The 18,893-nt window shown below is 41.9% G+C and overlaps 1 protein-coding gene across 1 annotated transcript in view; it reads left to right on the forward strand.

Annotated features, from left to right (window-relative positions):
- Positions 1-18,893, forward strand: part of clasp1a (cytoplasmic linker associated protein 1a) — a 357,689-nt gene that overhangs the window by 283,151 nt on the left and 55,645 nt on the right. Inside the window, 2 exon segments of the mRNA XM_038790034.1 lie at positions 562-705; positions 2,277-2,383. Of these exon segments, the coding sequence (XP_038645962.1) occupies positions 562-705; positions 2,277-2,383 (251 nt within the window).

Genomic DNA, 18,893 nt, shown 5'->3' on the forward strand with positions numbered 1-18,893 from the left:
ATTGGAAACACAAATTAGTAAGTAGAACATTATATTTAAAATATGGTTATTGGCTGATCATCTAAGTGTCATTGCTCTGCTGCTGGAACATGCCCATTGTGGTTGATTTCAGTAATGCTATTTGAGTTTAAGCTGTCCGGTGCAAACTTCTGTGAGTACTGAACTAGTTGAACTCTCGTTTTAAAAAAAAATTTGTTGGGGAAACTGAGAAACCTGCAGTCTGCTGTACGGTTGATGTCCAACAGTTCCTAGCTTGTAACCCAAATATTCGCAACAAACATTCCCCTTTGAAATGCTGAGAACACAATCTGCTGCATCTATTTAAAGACAAGCCAATAATTATCAAATGTTGTAGCCAATACTGATAAAGGCTATTTGAGGTTTCCATGGGGTGACTAATTTCTAATGGGACTGTTTAGATGTTGCACTTGGGTTAATGGGACTTGGGTTAATGGGACTTGGGTTAATGGGACTTGGGTTAATGGGAGTGGACGGAAATTTTATTGAGTCATTTTAGTTTCCTTTTAATTTTACCCCAATGTTTCTTTCTGTTTTTTGCAGGCTGCGCAGGTCGTGCTGATATCTCTGTTTGAGCTGAATACTCCTGAGTTCACAATGTTACTTGGTGCCTTGCCAAAAACATTCCAAGATGGTGCCACCAAGCTCCTTCACAATCACTTGAAGAACTCTAGCAACACTAGTGTGGTACTTGGCTCCTATCACTTTTTAATGCAATATTTCACTGACAATGGAAGGATGATTCGCATTGGAAAAAATAACCGGTTATTGTAGTATTGTGGTAATGGTACTAGGTTAGCAACTTGGTTGTTGTGAGTTAAAATTCCAACATGGCAAGTTGAGGAACTGAATTCAAAAATTTATATTTGGGGGCTAATAAAGGAAAGCTGCTATGTTGTTACAAAAATCAACCTGGTCCACTAATGGGCTTCGAGAACCGAGCCTGGCATACATGCAACGGCAATCCCATACTACATAGTTCACTCTGAATGCCTAAGGATACTCATTGAACACAGCCTGCCTATCATGGGAACACATTTTTTAAAAACATAACAGTCTTGCTATTGTCCCATTTGTCCAGTTCACAAAATAATATCCACAGTCAATACCTCCATGATTTACATTATGATACTTCTCTGTTTTGGCAAAAATAACCTTGACATGCATTAGCATCTTAAGAAATGAAAGTGGAAAATAAATTTGTGATTCTAAAACGCTATTAGGTTTCTCAAATTCAATTATTAAGATCTATGTAAGATATTTGTTTCGGCAATCGAAACATCTCTTTCCTTCCAATCAATAATAGAAGTAGGGAGTGAATTTTAAGGCACAGCTACATAAGTTGGACCGCCCCTGGTGCTATGTTCAGTCGCTATGATGCAATGGGCAGCATGGTAGCACAGTGGTTAGCACTGTTGCTTCGCAGCATCAGGGACCCGGCTTCAATTCCGGCTTGGGTCACTGTCTATGTAGAGTCTGCATGGGTTTCCTCTGGGAGCTCTGGTTTCCTCTCTCAAGTCCGGAAAGATGTGCTTGTTAGGTGAATTGGACATTCTGAATTCTACCTCCCGTGTACCCAGTCAGATTTTCACAGTAACTTCATTGCAGTGTTCATGTGTGCCTATTTGTAACACTAATAAAGATTATTATTATTATCCTGGCCATACACTTTAGGACATTTGCTTCAGAGGAAGTGCAACATAGATTTACTGGAATGACATCTGGATTCCAAGGATTAAATTAAGCAAATTTTGTTAAAATTTAGAAGACTCGGGAGTGATTTAATTGAAGTGTTCAAGGTGTTAAGGTGAACAGATAGAGATAAACTGTTTCTGCTGTTTTGCTGGTGCGGGGAGAATCTAGGACTGCAGGATTGCGGGACATTTGAGTTAGAACCAGGTTCTCCAGGGGTGAAGTTAGGAAACATTTTATTTGCACACACGGGTGTTTTTGTGAACGCTCTCTTGCTCTCACCCTCTCTTGCTGCACCCCCTTCCATGTTGGGTCAGTTATTATTTTTGGACTTGGATGATCCTCTAGAAGCCAACTCGAGATTAGGTTACAGTATTGAAATTGGCTTCTGACATAGATTTCTGACTTTCTTCTCGAACTTTGTTTAGTTCAGATATTTTGATGTGAAGAAGTTTGTGATTATCTTTATGAGTAATTTACGACAAGTGTTGCTCATGTTCGAATAATTTTAACATCGTTATATTTATAATGCTTCACAGCTCATTTTAATTTCTGTTCTTCCGCAGAGTTCACCTAGCAACACAATGGGACGCACACCTTCACGGCACGCGAGCAGCCGAACAAGCCCTCTGACTTCGCCTACAAATTGTTCGCATGGTGGTCTTTCCCCAAGGTAATGATCAATTATCATTTTTTAATTATCCATAGCAAGTTTGTCATGTATTTCTAGTTTTGGGGGAAAACTATTATAAAAATAAGAATGAAAGCACCATCAATTTCCTGGCAGTGTCTTCTCTTTACAGCCTTCAAAATGCATAATGAGTCATAAATACCTTCTTCAAACTTTATTTTTCCATTTCATTTTTATTCCATTTGTTGCTCCCTTGCCTTGCTGATGTTGAGTAGCAGCTACATGTGGTGCCCTACTACAAAATATTAAGATCCAACCTTGAGAATCATTTTCTGTGATAGCATTTTGATCAATAAGGGGATCAGGGGTTATGGGGAGAAGACAGGAGAATGGGGATGAGAAACTATCAGCCATGATTGAGTGGCAGAGCAGACTCGATGGGCCAAGTGGCCTAATTCTGCTCCTATGTCTTACGGTTAGTGCCCAAGTCTCACTTTATCTTTCTTTTCTACTGTCACCCCCATAATGGAGGGGAAAAAAAACTCCTGGTAACTTCATATAAGGAATAAATATATGTAAACCTGTACCAAGTGCCAGATCCTGTGTCATGTCTTTCCTTCATATGATTCAGTCCAAATATTTTAATATGTCGGCCTACAATGTGGAAGCTTTTGCTGCACCTGAGATGTAATTTCTGCAATAAATAATGCAAATGCCATTCTTTGCATCTCAATAATCTTAAATAAAAATTAACACATTTACTTGACAAAAACGCACTGCGAAGGCACCAGTTTTCCTATCAGAAATGTGATGACTTTAAGCAGATTCCTTGTAGCTGAATGTTTCCAGGAACTCCTCAAGCTCCCAAACATTCTGAAAAGGTCATAAAGCAAATTCTTACACCAATATTAATAATAATCTTTATTGTCACAAGTAGGCTTACATTAACACTGTAAAGAGGTTCCTGTGAAAATCCCCTAGTCGCCACATTCCAGCGCCTGTTCTGGTGCACGGAGGGGGAATTCAGAATGTCCAGGGTAGTGGGTGCCTGGAACTCGCTGCCGGAGGAGGTGGTGGAAGCAGGGACGATAGTGACGTTGAAGGGGCACCTTGACAAATACATGAATAGGATGAGGAATAGAGTGATATGGACCCCAGAAGTGTAAATGATTTTAGTTTAGAATAGAGGGATATGGACCCCGTAAGTGTAGAAGATTTTAGTTTAGACGGGCAGCATGGTCAGTGCAAGCTTGGAGGGCCGATGGGCCTGTTCCTGTGCTGTACTTTTCTTTGTTCAAATTACCGAACAGCGTGTCTTTCGGGACTTGTGGCAGGAAACTGGAGCACCTGGAGGAAACCTACGCAGACACAGGGAGTACGTGCAGACTCTGCACAGACAGTGACCCAAGCTGAGAATCGAACCTAGGACCCTGGCGCTGTGAAGCAACAGTGCTACCGTGCCGCCCCAATACAGTGCAACATTTTCTTTTCCCTCAATCAAACATATGTTTTTCATCATAACACATCGTCTACATGAAACTATCAGTCCATTCTGCTATTTTCAAAAAGCTCTCGCTAAATGGCATTTTTAATTCCTGTTTCTTTGTTCCTGCACAAGTTTTTTTTTTTTTTTGTTTTTTTTTAACATTAAATTGTATTATATGTTTATTTTTGGGAAGACCTAAAAGGTATGCTGATGTGTACAATTGTCTTAATGCTATTAACATTGGTATTTCTGGCTTATTTATTTTACATTTCGAAAGCATGGTTCTTGGATAAATTAGCATTATTAATTCTTGGTTACAATATAATACTGCTAGTTTGAGGAACCTCTGTATTAATAGAAACTCAATAACAAAATGGAACACTTCATCTGGAAATAGGTAGTATTAGTCACTGAAAACTGCTGCCGGTCATGAAGAAGTTTGCCACAGTTACGTTGTTTACGCCAACCTTGTAATAATAATCTTTATTAGTGTCACTAGTAGGCTTACATTAACACTGCAATAAAGTTACTGTGTGTACAGCAAGTAGTAGTTAGGCTGCTCACAACAGTGCCCAAATATACATATGAGCTAGAACTTGTACAGTAAAAGCACTTGATTACATTTTTCTGAAGTGTTTTTGAGATCTTAATCACCTCTAATGTGTAATGTTAACTATATTGATACCAGCGATCGAGGTGTGAATATAGGTTGTTAGGTAAGGCAGTGGGAGAATTACTGAGATAAAATGCAGTTTAAATGCACACACGGTTGTGTGTGCTCGTGCTTGGGAAGCCACCAGTGAAGTTTTTTATTCATGGGATGTGAATGTCGTTGGCTGGGCCAGCATTTATTGCCAATCCCGTGTTGTCGTTGAACTGAGTGGCTTGCTAGACCACTTGAGATGGCATTTAATCTACATTGCTGTGGATCAGGAGTTATATGTCGGCCAGACCAGTTGCGATAGTAGATTTCCTAAAGGACATTTTGTGAATCAGATGGGTTTTTACAACAATCAGCAATGGTTTCAAGGTCATTATTAGACTTTTGATTCCAGATTTGTATTGGATTCAAATTTCACCATCTGCCATGGTGAGATTCAAACCCAGATTTCCAGAGCATCACTCTGGGTCTCTGGATTACTAGACAGTGACAATACAGTGATGGAGGATTGAAGACCCGAGGTGACAATGCTGGGAACAGGAATTTCAGTGTTAGTGATGGTGAAGTAAGTATGGAAATGGATGACTTTGGCAATGAATTGGTTGAGAGATTTGAATGTTTGTTCAGGGCTGCACAGGTCCTAGCAATTAAATCGTTCTTGTGTGTGGAAATTCTGGTGGGATTGTGAATAATTACACCCCGAGGTAGAATGGAGGTTTGCACTTGGAATTATTCACAGAATGAAATTTGAGTCATTCGAACCTTGAATTTGCAGAGTTCCTTGTGCACATTAATATACATATTTATATATATTGTAGGTGTATGGCAATACTATTAAATGGTTAGAAGTCCATCTGCTGTTTCAGCAGAATTTCACAAAGGTTTTTAAAATGGAGATACTAATAACTAGACAGGCGACGGAATGTGGTGACTAGGGGCTTTTCACAGTAATTTCATTTGAAGCTTACTTGTGATAATAAGCGATTTAATGTACTTAATTTAACTCAAAAGGGGTTTTCAAGTTGTCAGATAGTATTCTCTTGTATGGCGCAGGCCTGTACTCAGGAATTACAAACAAGGATAGAATTATTTTGGGTTATGGACAGCTTAGATGTACAGCTGCAAATCTATCATTAATACTAATGAGGGGCAAATTTGAATAAAGAAAGTCTTCCCAAGACTTGGTCATGCAGTGACAGTATTTCTAACTTGGCTAAACATGTGAATATGCACGATCAACAAAGGTGCACAGCTCAGGAATTTAGTATGGCTGAATGTTTTATTTATGATGTGGAGATGCCGGTGTTGGACTGGGGTGAGCACAGTAAGAAGTCTTACAACACCAGGTTAAAGTCCAACAGGTTTGTTTTGAATCACTAGCTATCAGAGGGAGCACTGCTCCTTCCTCAGGTGAATGAAGAGGTGGGTTCCAGAAACATCTAGACAAAGTCAAAGATGCAATACGACACTTTGAATGCAAGTCTTTGCAGGTAATTGAGTCTTTACAGATCCAGAGAGAGGGATAATCACAGGTTAAAGAGGTGTGAATTGTCTCATTCCAGGCCAGTTGGTAGGATTTTGCAAGCCCAGGCCAGATGGTGGGGGATGAATGTAATGTGACATGAATCCCAGGTCCCGATTGAGGTTGTACTTGTGTGCGGAACTTGGCTCTAATTTTTTGCTCGCCGATTCTGCGTTGTTGCGCGTCCTAAAGGCTGCCTTGAAGAACGCTTACCCGAAGATCAGAGGCTGAATGCCCTTGACTGCTGAAGTGTTCCCCGACTAGAAGGGAACATTCCTGCCTGGTGATTGTCGCGCGATGTCCATTCATCCGTTGTCGCAGCGTCTGCATGGACTCGCCAATGTACCACGCTTCGGGACGTCCTTTCCTGCAGCGTATCCCAAAGCGTGGTACATTGGCGGGACCATGCAGACGCTGCGACAACGGATGAACGGACAGCGTGCGACAAGTGCCAGGCAGGAATGTTCCTTTCCAGTCGGGGAACACTTCAGCAGTCAAGGGTATTCAGCCTCTGATCTTCGGCTAAACGTTCTCCAAGACAGCCTTCAGGACGCGCGACAACACAGAATCGCTGAGCAGAAACTTATCACCATGTTCTGCACACCTGAGTACAGCCTCAACCGGGACCTTGGATTCATGTCGCATTACATTCACCCCTCACCATCTGGCCTGGGCTTGCAAAGTCCTACTAACTGTCCTGCTTGAGACAATTCACACCTCTTTAACCTGTGATTATCTCTCTCTGGATCTGTAAAGACACAATTACCTCCAAATGCTCGCATTCAAAGTATTGTATTGACTCTTTGACTTTGTCTATATGTTTCTGGAACCCACTTCATTCACCTGAGGAAGGAGCAGTGTTCCAGAAGCTAGTAATTCAAAACAAACCTGTTGGACTTTAACCTGGTGTTGTAAGACTTCTTCCTGTTTTACTTATGACAGCTACTACACTAAACCAGCTTATTTTATTAATGCTTTCATTTGCTAAGGAATTGTTTCTTTTGTATTGAATGTTATATGCATAATTGGAGTTAACTGACTTGTTGTAGTCGCCTACACTAATTTCCAAATGTATATCTCCCCAGAAGAAGTGGAACTTTATTAAACATGTAGCCCTACAAAACCATGGGACTTAAATGAGTGCCAACTGGGTGGATGGGCTGAGGAACGCCCCAACTTGAATATTATGAAACCCTGAATTAGAGCAGAAATTGATTAACCTTGTACGATTGAGCACTAATGACATCTACCTGTAATAGGTCAGCAGTAGACATGCTGTGCACAAAATGCTGGAATTAAATTTTGACTTTTGTATTTGCAGTTGCTATTTAAGCAAAAGTGCTGATGGCATTTTTATTATTGAGCCTGTGATTTCTTAGATAGAAGTTGGTTAGAATACGGAGGTTAAGTGAGTCTCCTCAAGATTAAACAGTTCACTGAATATTTTAGTAATAGGTTGAGTTCTGTAATGACGCAAACTAAGATATAATGCATTGATATACTAAATAGAACTCTTATAAAAAGTGACTTCCAGAAAAGAAAATGTCAGCATTTGAAAATGAAAATCGCTTATTGTCACAAGTAGACTTCAAATGAAGTTACTGTGAAAAGCCCCTAGTCGCCACATTCCGGCGCTTGTTCGGTAAGGCTGGTACAGGAATTGAACCGTGCTGTTGGCCTGCCTTGGTCTGCTTTCAAAGCCAGCGATTTAGCACTGTGCTAAACCAGCCCCTGGGTATTTTGGGCATTTAATCAGAGCTGAAAAGCTACAGAGATCTCTTCTAGAGGGCAAAGTGGAGGGCAGCTGAAGGAAGGGGTCGACATAGGTGTAGTTGGATGATGGACCTCAAAGAGCAGATGCAGACAAGCAACAGTGGATATATAAGGATGTTGCAAGACAGGCGAAAGTGACATTCCATGACCGCAGATCTCTTGGTGCGAGTAGTAAAACGCAGCAACAGCATTCCAAAAATAAGAACATATTGTCATGACGATTCTTCTAAAATTGTCCAATTCTCTGGTAGCATTGTTTAAGAGAAAGAAACAGACTTTCGGATAAGTAAGATACAATATGATGCAAGATTACCAAGGTGCTTCACAACCGATGAATATTTATTTGAGCTTTATTCTCTGTTGCATTAAAAGCAATCCAAACCAACCAATTTTCACACCACAGATCCCAAAAACATGATTGGTTATTCTTATTTGGTGTTGTTAGTTTAGTAATGAATGTTGTCCAAGACGCTGTGAGAATTGCTTGTTGTGAGATCTCTTGCATCAACCTTAACAGCCAATAAGGCCTCGGGATAGCAAGCTAGCTGAAAGACAGCACCTCCAACAATGCAGCACTCCTTCCTTAATATATTGAAGTGACAGCTCAGATTACGTGTTCAAATCCTGGAGTGGGACTGAACCAACAATTTGCTGACTGGGCTAGAGTGCTACCACAGGCTGAGGTTGACACTATAAAACTTTCAATGTCTGAACTGTTAAAAGGATCAGGAAACTATTTCGTACTTCATAAAATGAATTCTGCACATACCATTCTTCCAAATGAACACGCCCTGTATTGGGTAATTGGATTTTTCAAAGATTTGGAAAATTTAAGGTCTAATAATGTACTATTACATGAAGAACAGAGTGATATTTTCACATCGTTAATTATTTGATCCCAATCCAAGTGAGATATTAGTGATGTGAAAGTTTCACTCTGTATTCTCTGAATGCAAATGTCTCTTTTTGTCCCACAATAACTTACTAATGTTCTCCTTCAGATTGTATAAAATAGAGCCAAAGATTAAATTGTTCCTTCCCATACCAATTATGTTTTGCATAAGGAAACAGACAAGTTAATTCTACTGGGGTTTCACATGATTCTGAAGACCAGAGGTCAAATTTTAAAATGATCAATAATACTGAAAAAAATAAATGTATTGCCAAAGCTTTTTGTCTTGCACTCATTAGGACAATTGCAAGAATGCCATTTTAAAAGATCATAATTTATACTACAGGAGAAAACAATGCCGATTGCTTGGCAAGTTTATTCTGATGTGTTGCACTGTTGCCGAGGTGAAAGCAACCGGGAGCCATGTCGCTTCTAGCAAGTGTAAATGAACCACGTTACAAACTTAACTGATTATCTTAAACTTACTTCTAGTGCAGCTCTAATGCACTCAAGATTGTTCAGCTGCCCAATTGCAGAATGCATCTAACTAGATGTTTTGTTTCGGGGTTTGCAAAGGCGGGCTGGTCTCTGCCTATTATGAACGGTCGAAGGCACATGCTGTTTGATACGGTCAACCAATTGTTGGAACATCTGGCCAAGTACCTGGGATCACGGCATATTCTGCAGGATGATTGGCTATCCTGACCAAATCGTTGATCGTTGTGTTTCGTGCCACTTTCAGACCTGAAAAGTGCCAATCTACCTCCAATTAGCCTGGGAAGGCAAAGTATCTCAAAACGTTTGATCAACAGTTTTCTAGAAGTTGTTAGCTCTTGGAATATAGCTCTTGGGGTGAAGGGGATCAAAGGATATGAGGATTGGGGCTGGTTTAGCATAGTGGGCTAAACAGCTGGTTTGTAATGCAGAACAAGGCCAGCAGCGCGGGTTCAATTCCTGTACAAGCCTCCCCAAACAGGCGTCGGAATGTGGCGACTAGGGGTTTTTCCCAGTAACTTCATTGAAGCCTACTTGTGACAATAAGCTATTATTATTATAATATTATTTATTATTATTGTGAGGTCAGACTATTGAGTTGGATGATCAGCCATGATAATGAATAGCGGAGCAGGCTTGAATGGCCTACTCCTGTCCTGCTCCAGTTTTCTATGTTTCTACTTTAAGCAAGTGATGTCATGCTGCCACTAACAGTGGCTACATGAGTGGTATTTTCCACAAATGGGATTCCTCCATCAATTCGAAAAGACGTTTTGTCTGCCACGTCTTGTATGAATTTCAGTGCCTTGTACGATGCTAGGTACATAGACTGTATGTCCCAATGATTAGCTGATCTGAACAAGCTACTGAAATGCATTCAGGGACTGAGCCTCAAAGAATTCAACAGCTTCAGGAAGCGAATGACTGCAAGATGAAAAGCTTCACCAGCGACAAATCTCTTTTCAGTGGTATTAACGTTTTGTACTACCAAGCAATTGTTTATGATCAAGAACTTAATTTGCAATAAGTCTGATGTTTTCCATTACTTTGCCAAGTATAGTTTTAAATAATTTTTTTCTGAAATGTACTTTGCGATGTATTAAATTTGAGAACCTAGAACCTTTTAATTCTGACCCTAGGTTTTAATCCATCCTAAAGCCACAGATCCTATTCCAAATTAGTTTCCACAGCATTGATCCAGTTCCTTGAGGGTATATGCAATTTACAGTTTTGGTAACAGTGGACAGCATATGTGGGCATTTTTTCCCCATTCCTTGCCTCGTGTTGAATCAGTAATAATTTCAGAGGAAACTAATTTTTTTTCCACTCTTCCACAAAATCAAATTGTGGGCGTTCAGACCAGTAAGATGGAGAATTCATGTCCCCAGCAATATTTATTTTCGTCTTTTGAAAAAAGCTGGAAAGGAGATGGCCAGCGATCTGGCTTAATTTATCAAGCTACTTTAAACGTGAAAATCGTTGTATTGAATTTGAGAGTTGAGAATTTAGCAGCCTGGTCTAATAATGGGAGGATAAATTGAATAACTAGATCGATTAGTCTATTGTCAGTTGTGAACAAACTCTTGGAATCCATATTTGCGCTAATCTTCAGCCGGAAGTACTGAGGAAGTGATCCATGTCAGCCTCCTCTTGAGGTGCCCAGCATTACTGAAGCCAATATTCATTCAATTCGATTCACTCCGCATGATGTCAGAAAATAAACATTGGATACTACAATGGCTATGGGCCCTGACAGCATTCTGGCAATAGTACTGAAGCATTATACTCCAGAAATATCCATGGCCATAATCAAGCTGCTCCAGTACAGCTACAGCACTGGCATCTACTCAATAATGCAGACAGTTGCCCAAGTATGCACTGTCCACAAAAAAGCAGGATAAATCCAACCTGGCAAAATCGCACCCAATCTGTCTACTCTCCGTCATCAGCAAAGTGATGGAAGGGGTTGTCAAGTGGTCAGTGCTATCAAGTGGCATTTACTCAGCAATAACCTGTTCACTGATGCTCCGTTTGGGTTCTGCCAGAGCCACTTGGCTCCTGGCCTCGTTACAGCTTTGATCCAAACATGGATAAAAGAGCAGAACTCCAGCGATGAGGTCAGAATGACTGCCCTTGACATCAAGGCAGCATATGATCACGTGTGGCATCAAGGAGCCCGAGCAAAAGTCAGTGTGAATCAGGGTAGAACTCTCCACTGAGATGGTTTTGGTTGTCGGTCAATCGTCCTAGTGAATCACTGCAGGAGTTCCTTGGGGTTAGTGTCCCTGGCCCAACCATCTTCAACGACTTCATCAATGACCATCTCTCATCATATCGTCAGCAGTGGGATGCTTAGTGATGATTAAATGAGCTTTGACTGATAAGTAACATTCGTGCCACACTAGTACTTGGCAATGACCATCTCCAAAGCAAGCGTATCTAGCCATAACACTCAGTAACACTACCATAGCTGAAACACCATCTTTCAGCATCCTCGGGGTGTGGGCGGTGTAGGTGGTCACCATCAAACAGAAACTGAACTGGAATTGCCATATAAATACGGTGGGTACAAGAGTAGGTCAGAGGTTTGGCATTCTATGACAAGTAACTCACCTCACTGTGACAAGTGACTCTTCAAAGCCTGTCCAACATCTTCAAGGCACAGGTCAGGAGTGAATACTCTCCACTCACTTGGATGAGTTCAGCTCCAGCAACATAACAAGAAGCTCAACGCCATGCAGGACAATGCAGCTTGCTTGAGTGACACCCCATCCACCACAAACCACTAGCAGGGTGTACCATCTGCAAAATAGATCAACAACTCACCATGGCTCCTTCAACAGCATCCTCCAAAGCCATAATTTCTATCACCTAGAATGATGAGGGCAGCAGGTGCTTGGTAACACCACTCCCTGCGAAGCCACATACCATCCTTACTTAAAAGTATGTTGTTGGGTTAAAATTCTTCAACTCCCTTCTAACCTGGGTTGTACCTACACCAGGGGTGGGCAAACTTTTCCGTGCAAGGGCCACATTCAGAAATTCACAATTTTAAAGGGCCGCATAGTATATTAAGTAAAATAATTAATATTTTAAATAGCCAAAATAAAAGGTCTTTTTAAAAAAAAAAGCACATTTATTTGAATAAAACAAAGTAACTCAGTAAGTAACAGAACAATGTCAATGAGAATGATGCATGTGACTGCAGTCATTTACCAGTTTGTTGAAATCAGGTGTCAAGTTGCTTGTGCTGATCCTTAACACTGACAGAAGCACACCTGGCCAGTCAACGATAAAAACGCGCGTAGTGGGGTGGATGAGTGGGGCTGCCTTATTGGTCGGTTTAGTTGGGTGTGCGACCAATAGGAGTCCAGGTTACAAACAATAATAAGGCTTGTTTGTAACCTGGACTCCTATTGGTCGCACACCCAACTAAACCGACCAGTGTGACAGCCCCACTCATCCACTCCACTACGCGCGTTTTTATGCGGCCCGCCAATGAGGTGCCCGGAATCTTAACCGGCATTTTTGAAAAGCCGCCGGGGAAAAGCCGCTGAAGTAAATGCGCATATTGAATAAGCGCATTTACTTCAGCGGCTTTTCCCCGGCGGCTTTTCAAAAATGCCGGTTATGATTCCGAGCACCTCATTGGCGGGCCGCATAAAAACCTTTGTCGGGCCGCATGCGGCCCCGCGGGCCGTAGTTTGCCCACCCCTGACCTACACCATGTGAACCGCATTGAGAAAGACACTCACCATCTTCTCGAGGGAAATTAGTTGATGTGCCATAGTTACTGGCATAACCAGCAACAGTCACATCCGTGAACAAATAAAAAAAGCATTTAAAAATGTGCGTTGGATATGCCATATTTCACATTTATACGTTTTGAAGAAGTACTCTATTGGATGGACAAAGGGACTACAGTAGATGTGATTCTGATTTTCAGAGGCTTGTTAGTGAACTTATTTGCTCAAATGTATCACCATGTAAAGAAAGTTGTTTAACATACAGTGAACAGATTGGAGTTAATGAGTGTCACTCAAACTGGAGGAGATGGGAGTGCTGTATTCTAGGAGTCATTGATGAGTCAATATTATTATTATATTTATTCTTGGTGTGTGCATAAATACTTTAGATTTGGGTATAAAGGGAATATAATCTCTGCTGAGTACAAAAAGGCAGGAGTTGGGCAAACAGCTAAGAGAACTGTAAAAGGTTTGAGGAAGATGCAGGTTTGCAGATTGGGTTGATATGTAGCAGATACAATTTATTCTGAGTAATTGTGTTAATACATTTTAGTAATGAGATTACGCTCATAATAAAAATGCCTGTAAAATGTGAATGAATAGCGATACTTGGGTGCTCCAATACAAAAGTGAATGGGTAATTATTTTATACAAACCACTGGTTAAGCCATTGTGAAAGACGACAGACCATTTTGGGCAATGCATTATGGGAACGAGATTGTCGTCATAGGGTCATATAGCACACATTCACCAGTATGAAGTCCAAGATGGGAAGCTATAATTATGAGAGCCTCAAGATACTGGAGCTATTTCCACAGGATCAGAGAATGCTGCAAGAGATGCAAGAGGATTTTAAAATTAAGAGTTCTAATGATGTACAGGGAAAGACTTCCTTGAACAGGCAGCACAAAAATGATGCAAGAAAATGCACAGCATAGTGGGACTGTCTGGATTCCCGTAGAAAAGAATGGCAGAAACACACTGGACCAAATTGCCTCACTCTTGTTATGGTTCTGTCTTGTACTGCAGTTTTCCACCAAAAACACAGGTATTAGGAGCAGAAATAGGCTATTCAGCTCTTCGAGCCTGCTCTGTGATTCATCAGATCATGGCTGACCATCTCTTCCTGGTCTCAAATGCACCTCCCTGCCTGTTCCCCATATCCTTTTAACCTGTTTTTTTAAATCCGAAATAAATCTATCTCCTTGAACCATTTAATGATTCAGACTTCACCGCACTATGGGGCAGCGAGTTCCACAAATTCACCACCCTCTGAGAAGTAGTTCCTCTTTATCTCAGTTTTAAGTCCACCACCTCTCGACCTATATCTGTGACCTCTCGTTCTAGATTGCCCCAGAAGGGGGAACATTTGTCTACCTTTACTTTATCAATCCCTCTTAGTATTTAATATACGTCTGATCAGATCCCCTCTCATTCTTCTAAACTCCGGCGAGTATAAGCTCAAACTGTTCAATCGCTCCTCGTACGTCAACCTTTCATCCCTGGAATCAATCTAGTGAACCTCATCTGATGCCACCACATCCTTCCTCAAATAAGGAGACCAAAACTGGACACAGTACTCCACATGTGGTCTCACCAACACCCTATACAATTGCAACAACCTCTACTTTTATGTTCCAGTCCTTTTGCAACAAAGGCTAAAACTCCATTTATGTTCCTGAAAGTTCTTGACCAATTGTGCATGTATTTGGACTACTGGGTCTACATCGCCAAAGATCCCAGAGTGTACAAATGTGCTGTTCTAATAGAGAAGGTATATTGGTTTTGCATTGGGGGAAGATCGGAGTGGTGGAGGTTGGACACAAAAATAATGTGACTGAGGTAGTTTGTGGATTGTGTTTGTGAATCAGCAATTTTATTCCAGATGTGATTCTGGAATTTAGGCATTTGTAATGTGACTGATTTAATGCCAGTGAAGTCGATCAAAAAGTTAAAAGGTGTTGTTAGCTACTTATGAGAATTTGTTTTTTTAAAGAAAAAGTATATCCTGAGAACTCTGGATGCATAATCCATTCTAAATGGAAAAGATGATTAATTTCAGATTGGAAGAATGATATGCATCGGTGATTGTGCATGTGTTTAAGGCCAAGTCCGAGTTGTTTTCCTGGCATATTGAAGAATACAGTGTTCTATGATAAAACAATGGGATGAATTAGTCAGTTCAATTTTGCGTGGGGTGCCCAAGGTCTTTGATGAAGCACGTGGCTGCAGGGATGGTGTAGGAGGGAGGGTATCAGGTACGTGGATAATTGGAGCACATTCTGGGGAAGGGGGGACTTGTACAGACAGGACAGTTTGCACCTGAACCAGTGGGGCACCAGTATCCTGGGAGGGAAATTTGCTATGGCTCTTCGGGCGGGGGGGGCGGTTTAAACTAATTTGTCAGGGGGCTGGGAAAACGAGCTGTAGTCCAGAAGCCAGTGTTGAGAGTAGTGAGGTACTGAGGAGGGTATTAAGGTCGCAGGAGTGTACCGGCAGACAGAAAGGTGGGTTGAAGTGTGTCTACTTTAATGCAAGGAGCATCTGGAATAAAGTAGGTGAACTTGGAGCATGGATTGGTACTTTGACTACGATATTGTGGAAATTATGGAGACATGGTTAGAACAAGGACAGGAATGGTTGTTGGAAGTTCCGGGTATAGATGTTTCAGTAAATGTAGGGAAGGTGGTAAAAGAGTTGGAGGAGTAGCATTGTTAATCAAGGATAGTTTAACGGCTGCAGAAAGGCAGTTCGAAGGGGATCTGCCTACTGAGGTAATATGAGCCGAAGTTAGAAATAGGAAAGGAGTGGTCACATTGTTAGGAGTTTTCTATAGGCCCCCAAATAGTAATAGAGACGTGGAGGAAGAAATTGCAAAACAGATTATGGATAGGTGTGGAGGTCTCAGGGTAGTTGTCATGGGTGACTTTAACTTTCCAAATATTGATTGGAACCTCCATAGGTCGAACAGTTCGGATGGGGCAGTTTTTGTACAGTGTGTGCAGAGGGTTTCCTGACACAATATGTGGATAGGCTGATAACTGGGGGGTCGGGGGGGGGGGGGGGGGGGGTGGGGGGGGGTGGGGGGGGGGCACATGGATTTGGTACTGGATAATGAACCAGGCCAAGTGTTAGATTTGTTTGTGGGAGAGCACTTTGGAGATAGTGACCACAATTCGGTGTCTTTCACTATTGCAATGGAGAGGGATAGGGCCATACAGCGGGCAAGGTTTATAATTGGGGGAGGGGTAATTATGATGCGATTAGGCAAGAATTGGGGAGCATTAGATGGGAACAGAAACTGTCCGGGAAAGGCACAAATGAAAAGTGGAGCTTGTTCAAGGAACAAATACTGCGTGTCCTTGATAGGTATGTCCCTGTCAGGCAGGGAGGAAATGGCCGTGTGAGGGAACCATGGTTCACAAAAGAGGTTGAATGGCTTGTCAAGAGGAAAAAGGAAGAGTATGTAAGGATGAGAAACAAGGTTCAGTTGGGTCACTTGAGGGTTACAAGGTAGCAAGGAATGAGCTAAAAAAAAAAAAAGGGCTTGGGAGAGCTAGGAGGGGGCAATGAGAAGTCATTGGCGGGTCGGATCAAGGAAAACCCCAAGGCTTTTTACTCTTATGTGAGAATAAAAGAATGACCAGGGTGAGGGTAGGGCCAGTCAAGGACAGTAGTGGGAACTTGTGCATGGAGTCAGAAGAAATAGGAGAGGCATTGAATGAATACTTTTCTTCAGTGTTCACCAAGGAGAGGGGCCATGTTTTTGAGGATGAGAGTGATACAGGCGGGTAGGTTGGAGGAGGTAGATGTTCTGAGGAAGTATGTATTAGCAATTTGAGAAACCTGAGGGTTGACAAGTCCCCCTGGCCCAGATGGGATATATCCAAGGATTCTTTGGGAGCAAGGGATGAGATTGCAGAGCCTTTGGCTTTGATCTTTGGGTCCTCACTGTCCACGGGGATAGTGCCAGAGGACTGGAGAGTGGCGAATGTTGTTCCTCTGTTCAAGAAAGGGAACAGGAATGACCCTGGTAATTATAGCCAGTTAGTCTTTCTTCGGTGGTCGGTAAGTTAATGGAAAAGGCCCTGAAGGATAGGATTAATGACCATTTGGAAAGATGCAGCTTAATCCGGGATAGTCAACACGGATTCGTGAAGGGTCAGTCTTACCTCACAATTTGATTGAATTCTTTGAGGAGGTTACTAAGTGTGTAGGTGAAGGTAGAGCAGTTGATGTCGTATACATGGATTTTAGCAGGGCGTTTGATAAGGTTCCCCATGGTCTGGCTTATGAAGAAAGTAAGGAGGTATGGGATAGAGGGAAATCTGGCCAATTTGATAAGTAACTGGCCATCACATAGAAGACAGAGGGTGGTGGTGGATGGAAATTTTCAGACTGGAGACCAGTTACCAGCGGTGTACCACAGGGATCAGTGCTGGGTCCTCTGCTATTTGTGATTTTTATCAGTGACTTTGAGGAGGGGGCTGAAGGGTGGGTCAGTAAGTTTGCTGATGACACCAAGATTGGTGGAGTAGTGGATGAGGTGGAGGGCTGTTGTAGGCTGCAAAATGGGCCGAAAATGGCAGATGGAGTTGAACCCTGATAAATGCGAGGTGATTCATTTGGTAGAAAAAATGTGATTGCGGATTAAAGGGTCAATGGCAGGGTCCTGAGGATTGTGGAGGAACAGAGAGATCTTGGGGTTCATGTCCACAGATCTCTGAAGGTTGCTACTCAAGTGGATAGAGCCGTTAAGAAGTCTTATAGTGTGTTAGCGTTTATTAACAGGGGGCTTGAGTTTAAGAGCCGCGGGGTTATGCTGAAACTATACATGACCCTGATGAGACCACATTTGGAGTATTGTGTGCAGTTCTGGTCACATTATAGGAAGGATGTGGAAGCATTGGAAAGGGTACAAAGGGAGATTTACCAGGATGCTGCCTGGTTTGCAGGATAGGTCTTATGAGGAAAAGTTGAGGGAGCTAGGGCTTTTCTCTTTGGAGCGGAGGAGGATGAGCGGTGACTTAATAGGTTTATAAGATGATGAGGGGGATAGATAGAGTGGACGTTCAGAGACTATTTCCTCGGGTGGATGTCGCTGTTACAAGGGGGCATAACTATAAGTTTCAGGGTGGGAGATATAGGAGGGACATCCGAGGTAGGTTCTTTACTCAGAGTGGTGTGGAATGGACTGCCTGCTGTGACAGTGGAGTCGGACACTTTAGGAACTTTCAGGCGGTTATTGGATAGGCACATGGAGGCACACCAGAATTACAGTGAGTTGGATAACTTGATCTTGGTTTCGGACAATGCTCGGCACAACATCGAGGGCCGAAGGCCTGTTCTGTGCTGTACTGTTCTATGTTCTATTTGAAATCTTACTTAAAAAATGGGGGGCTTCCTCAGGAAAGCTTTAAAAATAAATCTGGAAAGTACTGAGACAAAACAGAAGGGTAAAGGGATTTGCCCAATACATTTAGGAGCATAATTGGGAACTGTTTGTTTTACTCATCTATAATTCGTTATGGGATGGGACACTGGACAAATCTGGTAAACAGTTTGTTGTGGCCACGGGAAGACTGTTGGTATTCTAGAAAGATGAAATCCAATGTACCAAAATGCCGTCTCTATCCAAGCATGGGTTGTGATCTGATCAATTCCTGGTTCAAGTATTCAGTTGTTCAAACAGGCAGGTTGAAGGGACAGTGGTCTCTGCAGTTTGGTTGAAGCATGACCCACGGTCTAAGATGCGGAGGAGTGAATTTGAATCCCACAGTGGCCAGAACTGTAGTAATAGTTGGTTCTCCTGCCTGGCAGTTCATCAAATTCCTTTAGGTGGATAATTGCGAGCTGAAATTTTTTTTTGAAAAAATATTTTTATTCTCCATTTTCACATTTTCTTCAGAATTTACTCCCACCCCACCAACAAACAGTAAACTGTAACGAATACAAAGTCAATCCCCTTATTAACAAC

Source organism: Scyliorhinus canicula, chromosome 2 (genome assembly GCF_902713615.1).
Source record: "Scyliorhinus canicula chromosome 2, sScyCan1.1, whole genome shotgun sequence".
NCBI lineage: Eukaryota > Metazoa > Chordata > Chondrichthyes > Carcharhiniformes > Scyliorhinidae > Scyliorhinus > Scyliorhinus canicula.